Source organism: Coregonus clupeaformis, chromosome 40 (assembly GCF_020615455.1).
Source record: "Coregonus clupeaformis isolate EN_2021a chromosome 40, ASM2061545v1, whole genome shotgun sequence".
NCBI lineage: Eukaryota > Metazoa > Chordata > Actinopteri > Salmoniformes > Salmonidae > Coregonus > Coregonus clupeaformis.
Genome location: NC_059231.1, coordinates 10,959,725 through 10,972,014, shown reverse-complemented (window position 1 = coordinate 10,972,014; position 12,290 = coordinate 10,959,725). Strand labels below are relative to the sequence as shown.

General features: G+C 42.7%; 1 protein-coding gene across 1 annotated transcript in view; it reads left to right on the top strand.

Moving 5' to 3' along the window:
* Positions 1 to 12,290, top strand: part of LOC121555148 (cyclic AMP-dependent transcription factor ATF-2-like) — a 77,191-nt gene that overhangs the window by 45,484 nt on the left and 19,417 nt on the right. The window contains exons 8-9 of the mRNA XM_041868952.2: positions 249 to 464; positions 752 to 949. Of these exons, the coding sequence (XP_041724886.2) occupies positions 249 to 464; positions 752 to 949 (414 nt within the window). The remainder of the gene's footprint in view (positions 1 to 248; positions 465 to 751; positions 950 to 12,290) is intronic.

Here is a 12,290-nt window from a genome sequence, read left to right as displayed (position 1 = left end):
GTGTCTCTAGTCTCTGGCCCTGTGTATTAGTAGTGTCTCTGGCCCTGTGTATTAGTAGTGTCTCTGGCCCTGTGTATTAGTAGTGTCTCTAGTCTCTGGCCCTGTGTATTAGTAGTGTCTCTCTCATTCATCTATGAACATAGTCATGATTTTCATATCCATGTAGTTTTGGTTTCAACTCAAACATAAGATCTCTACATTGCAGAAAGGTTTTATCTCGTGTCTCATGTGTTCTTTTCTCCCCCTAGAAGCTGAGAGCCGTAGTGAGCCAGCAGCTCCCTCAGGTAACCAATGAAGATGCTGGTGTTGTCAAGAGCAGTGCTGTGACCCACATTGCAGCCCTGGCTCCAGCCTTGACCCCTTCCCCTGGTCCAGCCACATCACCTGCCCCTCCCCCGGTCCCGCCTGAGGAACCCAGCCCCCAGCCCCTCCAGCAGCCTGCCACCTCCACCACTGAGACGCCTGTGAGTACAATACCACAACTGGCCATCAGAGGGGGCTATGCTTAGTTCGGCCATTCCACAACTACAGTCATTGAAGTGCTTGTATCAGTGTATAGTATTACCTTGAAGAATTCTACATGATTTCACTCTATATCAGTGGTTCCCAAACTGTGGGGCACAGGAACTCCTGCTCTATGCAACCCTCTGTGATTGAGGGTTTGTTTTTCCGTGATGTTGTTGTCTGTTAAAGAGCTTTGATAGTTTGGTTGTGATGTTTGCTGCTCTTTCTGTTCCCTATGGTGTCCAAGACGTCCCCTGCCCAGCACACCCCGATCACAGGGGGCCGGCGGCGCAGAGCCACCAGCGAGGACCCGGACGAGAAGAGGCGCAAGTTCCTGGAACGCAACCGAGCAGCGGCGTCCCGCTGCAGACAGAAGAGGAAGGTCTGGTTGTCTTCACTGGAGAAGAAGGCTGAGGACCTCAACTCTATGAACGGACAACTACAGGTATACTCCCAGTCGGTATTAGACAGAGGTGAGACCAAGTCACTATTATTAGAGTTTCAATCAAGTCACAAGGTCCAAGTCTCGAGTCAAGTCCAAGTCGTGCATTTAAAGAGCGAGTCGAGTCACACGTTTTTTCAAGTCAAGTCTCAAGTCTAGTAAAAAAAAAAAAAAAGGATACATGCAACGACTTGTTCAACTACAGATGTTTGTCTATTTATTGAGGCTACCAGACAGCCCTTTTCATGATTTAGTCTACAACACATTTTGATTATGTAATTGTAAAATATGGACCTTGTAGCATTCATAAGGGCATGAAATCAGCAGAAGTCAAGGCAGGTTGACGTGCTCAGAGTGTAGATTTATTTACAGGTCTTGGTGATCTAATGGTGAAAGAGCCAAATCATTCATAATATATAAGTAGATTTCACCAAATATACACGGGCAATAGCCCAAAAGAAATATCCTCTGTATCAGGCTTAACCTGTCCTATCTGAACAGACACAGGTAGAGGGAAAGACTGCACAGCCTCCCCTTGAGAAACCAAATGGAATCTGTCAGGAGCTCGACAGGTACATATCAGCACTTGGCCCTTCCCAGGACCAAACAATTACCCAATTGGCAATTACAACCAATAAACTGGTTCTACAATGTAAAAGGCCATTTCAAAATCCATTGGTACATTCGTCTTAATCAGATTTAACGATTATTAATTATATTTCATCACCATTCATAAAACAACAATCATTTTCTCTTATTCATGTACTGACTCCAAAGCGTGACGCGGAGGCCACGTAATCTATTTCTATGCGCACTGAGTTGCCCGCGCTCCTATTTCTCACAACCAGTAGCAACCCGCATGCCCCGCCCACCTGAGGATCTGTCTTTTTCAGCAATCTATTTCCTGTGTTTGAGGGGTGCAAAATCCACTTGTCACTTAAATCTCGCTTAATTGATTGCTTACATTTTACTCCTGCAACTCTTTTATACTCTTGCTTGTGCCTGTCGTTTTTTTTTCTCCCATTAACGTTACGACCTCAGAAATGTTTGTAATGACCTGTCAAACACACCCCTGGTAATGGCTGAAATGGGCTCAATGGAATACACTAGCTGTGTTCGAATACCCATACTAACATACTGTATACTAATACTTAATGAGTATATACTAATAGTTCGTTTTAGTATACTGTAAACAAACAGTTTCCTTTCAAATTGAGGCTACTAGAGCTTCGCCTGTCTAACAGAAGTTGATGCTGTTGCTATGCAACCTCTTGCTAGCTTGTTAGCATAACAAATTACTAGCTACACATTTTACGACTTCGGGTGTGTTTCGTAAATTCAATCTGGAGTGGCAGAGTGCGCTCTGGTCGTTCGTAAAATTAGAGCATTGTCAGTTCGTAAAATTCAGAGTGTTTCGCTCTCGGCGCGTTCAGAGTGCACACTGGACGCTCTGGCCGAGGAGTAGGGTTGACCCAAGCGTTCTGACCTTACAACAGCAGTCAAGCACCCAAGCTAACTGGCTAACTTGTTAGCTACGTCCTCACTATGACCATTTAACTCACCCTAGCAGAGCTGGTTAGGCTGTTTTCATGTTATCCAGAGCGTTGGTGACTAACTGTGCTTCTGGCAACAATTTAATTACGATTTTCTGCCGACGTTTAGTGACACCGGTCATATTCAACGGGTGTTGAGTGTTCGTAAATTATTCTGCGCTCTGGTACACTCAGACGAGAGTGCTCTGAAATCGGAGTAGATAGAATGAGCGAATTTACGAAAGCACCCGAATGTCCATTGAGAATGCACAACGACTATACCACTTAGCTAAGCTAAGAATGACGGGAATAATCAAGTCAATAAATGTTGGATAGTTAGTTAGATAGCATATAGTTAATATACTGGCAAGTTCGATGTATTAGTAGCCAACTAACAACGTTACTTAGATTGCTAGCTAACACACCGGTACATACTGCTGTAATGATATGCTATGTGGTTCGTAAGGATAGCGTAGCTAACAAATTGTCAGCCAACATGACGTGTAACGTAACTTATTTGAAAAGTCATTACTTTACTACATTGCTCAACATTTTCTTAACATTTGTCATAATTAAAGCAATTAATTTGTATCCGTTCTCGTCGGACTTCGGCTGCATATTTTCAACCATTTTCTTCAAATCGGAAAATGTTGTGAAGCCACACCCATTTTTGGAAGAATTGCCTTATGGGCCCTAAAAGCACGGAAATATTGTCCACTGCTTGTATACTTCGTATTTTGGCGAATGTAGTACGACATCCGGGAACTTTTGGCATACTAACTATATCCATACTATGACCAATAAGCATACTACATACTCAATTTACGTCACAAATAGTGCCGTTAGTATGAGTATTCGACAGTCGTGAAGAGGGCACGACAAAACCTAAGGAGACTGAAAGGAGACTGAAAAGATTTGGCTTGGGTCCTCAGATCCTCAAAAGGTTCTACAGCTGCACCATCGAGAGCATCCTGACTGGTTGCATCACTGCCTGGTATGGCAACTGCTCGGCCTCCGACCGCAAGGCACTACAGAGAGTAATGCGTACGGCCCAGTACATCACTGGGGCCAAGCTTCCTGCCATCCAGGACCTCTATACCAGGCGGTGTCAGAGGAAGGCCCTAAAAATGGTCAAAGACTCCAGCCACCCTAGTCATAGACTGTTCTCTCTGCTACCCCTCTTTTACGCTACTGCTACTCTCTGTTTATTATCTATGCATAGTCACTTTAATAACTCTACCTACATGGGCATATTACCCCAATTACCTCGACTAACCGGTGCCCCCGCACATTGACTCTGTACCGGTACCCCCTGTATATAGCCTCGCTATTGTTATTTTTACTGCTGCTCTTTAATTATTTGTTACTTTTATTTCGTATTATTTTATATTGTATTTTGTTGTGATTTCTTGTGGTATTCTTTCTTAAAACTGCATTGTTGGTTAAGGGCTTGTAAGTAAGCATTTCACTGTAAGGTCTACACCTGTTGTATTCGGCGTATGTGACAAATAGAATTTGATTTGATTTGAACACAGCTATTGTCTTTCCGTTTTATCTACAAGAACGGTAAAGTAACGGTAACGGCGTCTGATTTAACGCATCGCAAGAAAGAGAATAAATACTTTATTTTAATGGGTGTCATTTTTTGGGTGGAATTTTAAAAAGTAATAATTGAATACAGTTGAAATGTTTGCAAATTAGTTGCGCTGAAATGAAAGCAACTTCCGAAAATTAACACTGGGATTATAGTGATATTATTTCTGATCTCGCAAACAATGTAAAATATGTTTAGATGGGTGTAATCTAGAGCCAAGCGTGTTGGTTTTTAATCCGAGGGTATCCTGCTATTGATACACTTGTTGAATTATGCAACAGAACGTGACAACAGTAATTAATGAGGCAGTCTAGACAGTGCAGGTAGGCCTAGACAGAGTATGTTTTTGTAGCACATATGCAAATACATTCACACAAATGAAGCACATATAATTTCCTTTATTTTTACACAGAATATGAAGGAAATACCTGATTACATTAGAAAATGTAAGAAAATAGAGTTACATTTTACAATAGATTGTATACCTGAATTCCCACCAAAATCCTTGAACGGCATTAATTATTTGTCCGTGCCAGGAAAATGTTTTCTGTGCTGTAATTCAGTCTCCACTGCCTTTGGTGCCTCTGGTGCCTCTTCGCACACAGTAATAATACATTTTAACAACAAATTCCAAATGCTTCATCAGTAAATTATCAATTTCAAGCAATTGTTACATACTAAAAGAGCAGTATGCTAGTAATTGATGCCCCATTGCTGGTGAGCTTACAAAGTAAACAGTTAATATTCTTGAACACCAAACCATTTTTTGGAGATGCATATTTATTTGTGTCAATCCACTCTCCCTGCAATTTGACGTTTGCGCTGCATCCGATCCAATAGCTGTACGGCAAATCAGCAGTCTGTTCGCTAGCGAACCCCACCCTGTGTTGATTTGACAGTTTTCTGGTCCAATCAGAGGGCCGAGTGTGTGTTTTCATTAGCCAATCTGTTGCATGTTTTCTTTTGCAAGGGCGATGCTGCGACTATCGTCTCTGGCTGCGTGGAGAGTAACCCACAGAGAGACTGTGCCACAAAATTAGTGACTAAACCTTACAAAACCTGACCAGGTCATTTCAAGTCATCAGTCTCAAGTCAAAAGCCAAGTTCCAAGTTGTTTTTATTTTCTATCAAGTCGAGTCTCAATTCATCAACTTTGTGGGCTGGAGTCAGACTCAAGCAATAATGTCCATCTGCAGACTGCGGTAACTACATGCCGTGCACACTGCCATTTGATGCTCTGGCCCACACTCCAGCACAGTAGGTGGCGGTAATGCACCAACGTTGGATGCCAACCGCCGAAAAAAACGCCAATGAAGGAGGCTGCTAGCTAGCTAGGGGACACCGGTACACAGTGTCCTTTGCCCCCACCTGCCGAGCGCTGCTTTCCTGCAGTTCTGTTAATGTTACGGTGAGGGAATTACAGTGTCTTCAGAAAGTATTCAATCACACCCCTTGACTTTTTCAAAATGTTGTTGTGTTTACATTTACATTTACGTCATTTAGCAGACGCTCTTATCCAGAGCGACTTACAGTTAGTGAATAATTTTATTTATTTTTTTATTTATTTATTTTATACTGGCCCCCCCGTGGGTTACAGCCTGAATTTAAAATTTTACATTTACATTTGAGTAATTTAGCAGACGCTCTTATCCAGAGCGACTTACAGTTAGTGCATACATTTTCATACTGGCCCCCCTGTTGCAAGCGCCATGCTCTACCAACTGAGCTACAGGGGACTGCCCCTAAAATGGATTCAATTGAGATTTTTGGTCACTGGCCTACACACAATACCCCATAATAAGTTGAATTATGTTTTTACAAATTAATAAAAAATGAAAAGCTGACATGTCTTGAGTCAATGGGTGTTCAACCCCTTTGTTATAGCAAGCCTAAATAAGTTCAGGAGTAAAAATGTGCTTAACAATTCACATAATAAGTTGCATGGACTTACTCTGTGTGCAATGATAGTGTTTAACATGATTGTTGAATGACTACTCTGTACCCCACACATACAATTATCCCTAAGGTCCCTCAGTTGAGCAGGGAATTTCAAACACAGATTCAACAAAAAGACCAGGGAGGTTTTGAATTTCCCTTTGAGCATGGTGAAGTTATTAATTACACTTTTGTATATATTCTTTTTAAATAATTTTATTTTACAATTTAGTACAAAACAAAAACACACAACAAAATAACAAAAAACTGCTGCCAGACATATGAAATGAAGTATTGCTTAAGCAAGACATGGGACAAGAATAGAGCAACAATGAACAGGTACAACAACAATAAGCGTTCCTAGTCAGTGTTCACAATCAAGTCCCTGTCCCAAAGGTCCAGAAATTGACCCTAAATCTTGAGAAATCTGCTGGAGGAGTTAGTCCTGAAAAAAACAAATATTTTCAAAGTTAATGGTGTTAATCATTTCAGTTTGCCATCTACGGAAGCAAGGGGGGGTGGGTGACTTCCATTCTGGATAATGTTTTTTTGCAGCCACCATTCCAAACACCATAGCCGGTTGTTCCTCATAGGACGATCTTAGAGCAGACTCTGAGCAGCCAAAGAGAGCGAGTTCTGGGTCAGGTTCAATGGCCCTCTCATGTACCTTTTGAGGACCAATCAAAGATGTTCCTCCAGGCATTCCGAGTGGCGCAGCAGTCTAAGGCACTGCGGTGCTTGAGGCGTCACTACAGATCCGGGTTCGATCCCGGGCTGTGTCGCAGCCGACCGCGACCAGGAGACCCAATGAGGCGGCGCACAATTGGCCCAGCGTCGTCCGGGTTAGGGGAAGGTTTGGTCGGCTGTGATGTCCTTGTCCCATCGCGCTCTAGCGACTCCTTGTGGCGGCCGGGCGCATGCACGCTGACTTCGGTCGCCAGCTGTACAGTGTTTCCGGGTTAAGCTGGCAGTCTTGTCAAGAAGCAGTGCGGCTTGGCGTGGTCGTGTTTCGAGAGGACGCATGGCTCTCGACCTTCGCCTCTCCTGAGTCCGTACGGGAGTTGCAGCGATGGGACAAGACTGTAAAAAAAAACTACCAATGGGATATCACGAAAAAGGGGTAAAAAGTACCCAAATAAAATAATACATGTGATCTTTTGAAACAGGTCCTATAGGCTACGCCAGATATAGAGGTATTTGCCACTTTAGTTGTGAATAATGCAAAGCTTAGAATGTCTTAGAAATCAAAACCTATCTGGGCTGCATGACGCCACTATGGGCTATTGATGGTTTGAGAAAGTAGCAAAAAAAAAGCTTGCGCTCTGTTCTTCGCCTCAGGCTGCACACATCTCATCAAGTGATCATATTATCACCCATCAGACTATTCTCAATTTAATATTGTCTTTACTAATACTGTATGTTAAAATTGTTAAGATTTAGAATGGCCCATTATCAAATGGGCAGGAACAGGGCCAGGGGGAAAAAACAGGTACAAGGCCAAATAAAAACTTTTTTTTTTTTTAAACACGTCATCCGCCTATGCACTCCAAAAGCGAATGGAAGCCGCTTTCCCGCCTGTTGTTCGTTCGGGTAGGCTACTCTCTCCGGTTATTTCACTCCACGCATCAACCACTGTTTGGAGGAGCATGCAGCCTCTCCGCGACAGGTGATATTCCGACCAAACTCTGTATGCCACGGGCTCTCCAACCCTGTTCCTGCAGCTACCCAGTGGTTAATTTGGGAAACCATGTGAAATCTGTTCGGAAACATCAAAAGTAACACGTTTTCACAACAAAACATATTTAATTAAACTGTTGACATCTCCTCTCCCTGTAAAGTCTTGACAGCTCCATTCTCTGCTTGAGAAAGTAATGAAGGAGAGAGGGGAGGAGAAACACACATTGGTAGCTAAAGGTAGCATATTGTTAGTAATTTAATTACATTTAAAAATGAATTATTAAATTATAAAAAAAATGCAAAAATACAAATACAAATTCACTATAACTCTGTAAGCCATACTGTACAATCAATGGACCAACAGCATCACCTAGGGATGGCTATACCTAAGCCCATACTTTCTCTCCCAGACTCAGGAATATAAACTTTGGAGTGTAGCATAAGAGAACCAGTCCATCCAGTATGCATAATAATACAGTCCACACTCAAAGGTAATTACTAGAATTTGTTTAATTTTGGAAAATAGGCTAGACCAATTAAGATCAGTTTTTTGTATGTTTTTTCTGCGGTGCGTAATATGCGGTAGCATATGTATTTAAATTAAATTAAATTGTATTTGTCACATGTCCTTAACCAACAATGCAGTTCAAGAAATAGAGTTAAGAAAATATTTATTAAATAAACTAAAGTAAAAAATTAAATTAAAAATTAACACAATAAAATAACTATAACGAGGCTATATCCCATAGGGCGGCGCACAATTGGCCCAGCGTCGTCCGGGTTTGGCCGGGGTAGGCCGTCATTGTAAATAAGAGTGTGTTCTTAACTGACTTGCCTAGTTAAATAAAGGTTAAATAAATATAAATATAAATATATATATATATACAGGGGGTACCGGTACCGAGTCAATGTGCGGGGTTACAGGTTAGTCGAGGTAATTTGTACATGTACAGTGTCTTGAGAAAGTTTTCACCCTCCTTGGCATTTTTCCTGTTTTGTTGCCTTACAACCTGGAATTAAAATTGATTTTTTGGGGGGGTTTGTATCATTTGATTTACACAACATGCCTACCACTTTGAAGATGCAAAATATTTTTTATTGTGAAACAAACAAGAAATAAGACAAAAAAACAGAACTTGAGCGTGCATAACTATTCACCCCCCAAAGTCAATACTGTGTAGAGCCACCTTTTGCAGCAATTACAGCTGCAAGTCTCTTGGGGTATGTCTCTATAAGCTTGGTACATCTAGCCACTGGGATTTTTGCCCATCCTTCAAGGCAAAACTGCTCCAGCTTCTTCAAGTTGGGTGGGTTCCGCTGGTGTACAGCAATCTTTAAATCATACCACAGATTCTCAATTGGATTGAGGTCTGGGCTTTGACTAGGCCATTCCAAGACATTTTAAATGTTTCCCCTTAAGCCACTTGAGTGTTGCTTTAGCAGTATGCTTAGGGTCATTATCCTGCTGGAATGTGAACCTCCGTCCCAGTCTCAAATCTCTGGAAGACTGAAACAGGTTTCCCTCAAGAATTTCCCTGTATTTAGCGCCATCCATCATCCTTCAATTCTGACCAGTTTCCCAGTCCCTATCGATGAAAAACATCCCCACAGCATGATGCTGCCACCACCATGCTTCACTCTGGGGATTGTGTTCTCGGGGTGATGATAGGTGTTGGGTTTGCGCCAGACATAGCGTTTTCCTTGATGGCCAAAAAGCTCAATTTTAGTCTCATCTGACCAGAGTACCTTCTTCCATATGTTTGGGGAGTCTCCCACATGGCTTTTGGCGAACACCAAACGTGTTTGCTTATTTCTTTAAGCAATGGCTTTTTTCTGGCCACTCTTCCGTAAAGCCCAGCTCTGTGGAGTGTACGGCTTAAAGTGGTCCTATGGACAGATACTCCAATCTCCACTGTGGAGCTTTGCAGCACCTTCAGGGTTATCTTTGGTCTCTTTGTTGCCTCTGATTAATGCCCTCCTTGCCTGGTCCGTGAGTTTTGGTGGGCGGCCCTCTCTTGGCAGGTTTGTTGTGGTGCCATATTCTTTCAATTTTTAAATAATGGATTTAATGGTGCTCCGTAGGATGTTTAAGTTTCTGATATTTTTTTGTAACCCAACCCTGATCTGTACTTCTCCACAACTTTGTCCCTGACCTGTTTGGAGAGCTCCTTGGTCTTCATGGTGCCGCTTGCTTGGTGGTCCCCTTTGCTTAGTGGTGTTGCAGACTCTGGGGCCTTTCAGAACAGGTGTGTATATATACTGAGATCATGTGACAGATCATGTGACACCTAGATTGCACACAGGTGGACTTTATGTAACTAATTATGTGACTTCTGAAGGTAATTGGTTGCACCAGATCTTATTTAGGGGCTTCATAGCAAAGGGGGTGAATACATATGCACGCACCACTTTTCCGTTATTTATTTGTTAGTATTTTTTGAAACAAGTTATTTTTTTAAAATGTCACTTCACCAATTTGGACTATTTTGTGTATGTCCATTACATGAAATCCAGTCTTATGGCTTGGGGGTAGAAGCTGTTATGGAGGAGGAGGATAGCAGGAGGATAGCATTATTGTCAGATTTGCCAAATGGAGGGCGAGGGAGAGCTTTGTACGTGTCTCTGTGTGTGAAGTAAAGGTGGTCTAGAGTTTTTTTTCCTCTGGTTGCACATGTGACATGCTGGTAGAAATTAGGTAAAACTGATTTAAGTTTGCCTGCATTAAAGTCCCCGGCCACTAGGAGCGCCGCCTCTGGATGAGCAGTGTGATCTACAGCTTATCATGAGGTACTCTAGGCCAATGGATGGTAGAGGCGGGGATTGTATAATCATTATTTTAATTATGTTTTTCTTTGGGCTTGGGCTCATATATGCTTATGTATAAACTCTAATATGCATATGGTTGTTTTTTAATTAATCATCACCTCAGAAAGCCTGTCCGTTTCCTTGTTAGGCTTTGAAACAACATCCACAATGACCATGTTTTCCACTCAGTTTCAACCTTTTTTCAGATTGATCAATCACAGTGAGGTGAGTTTTAAAAGCACATACTGTTTTGATGATAAGTGTTTGATGTGATTTTCAATTGCATTGATGTCAGAGTGGTTAGAGGGACAATAGAGCCCTGAGTACCAGGCCATTAGCGACCTGATGGTTAGAGGGACAATAGAGCCCTGAGTACCAGGCCGTCTCCCGAGTGGCGCAGTGGTCTAAGGCACTGCATCGCAGTGCTAGCTGTGCCACTAGAGATCCTGGTTCGAATCCAGGCTCTGTCGTAGCCGGCCGTGACCGGGAGACCCATGGGGCGGCGCACAATTGGCCCAGGGTAGGGGAGGGAATGGCCGGCAGGGATGTTGGTAGAGCATGGTGTTTGCAACGCCAGGGTTGTGGGTTCGATTCCCGCGGGGGGGCCAGTATGAAAAATAAATACAAATATGTATGTACTCACTAACTGTAAGTCGCTCTGGATAAGAGCGTCTGCTAAATGACTAAAATGTAAATGTAATTAGGACCTGATGGTTAGAAGGACAATAGAGCCCTGAGTACCAGGCCATTAGGACCTGATGGTTAGAGGGACAATAGAGCCCTGAGTACCAGGCCATTAGGACCTGATGGTTAGAGGGACAATAGAGCCCTGAGTACCAGGCCATTAGGACCTGATGGTTAGAGGGACAATAGAGCCCTGAGTACCAGCCCATTAGGACCTGATGGTTAGAGGGACAATAGAGCCCTGAGTACCAGCCCATTAGGACCTGATGGTTAGAGGGACAATAGAGCCCTGAGTACCAGGCCATTAGGACCTGATGGTTAGAGGGACAATAGAGCCCTGAGTACCAGGCCATTAGGACCTGATGGTTAGAGGGACAATAGAGCCCTGAGTACCAGGCCATTAGGACCTGATGGTTAGAGGGACAATAGAGCCCTGAGTACCAGGCCATTAGGACCTGATGGTTAGAGGGACAATAGAGCCCTGAGTACCGACCTGATGGCCATTAGCGAGTTGGAAACTGCCAACGGATAAGAGGACATTACCGTGACTCAACGGTCAAGTGGAATTTTACTGCGGTCATGACTCAGGACTGCCGGTGTGGCGGTAATACGGTCACCGCAACAGCCCTACATAGGTATGCTTGTAATCATTAAGGACTGGGGAGTTTTTCAGGATAACAAAGAAACAGAATGGACACAAGCACAGGCAAAATCCTAGAGGAAAACCTGGTTCAGTCTGCTTTCCACCAGACAATGGTAGATGAATTCACCTTTCAGCAGGACAATGACCTAAAACACAAGGCCAAATCTACACCGGAGCTGCTTACCAAGAAGACAGTGATTGTTCCTGAGTGGCCGAGTTAAGAGTTTTGACTTTAATCTACTTGCAATCTATGGCAAGACCTGAAAATGGTTGTCTAGCAATGATCAACAACCAATTTGACAGAGCTTGAATCATTTTTTTTTATAGCTGCCAAAGGTGCTTCTACAAAGTATTGACTCAAGGCTGTGAATACTTATGTAAATTAATTATGTCTGTACTTAACTTTCAATTTATTAGCTAAAATTTCTAAAAACATATTTTTCACTTTGTCATTATGGGTAATTGTGTGTAGAT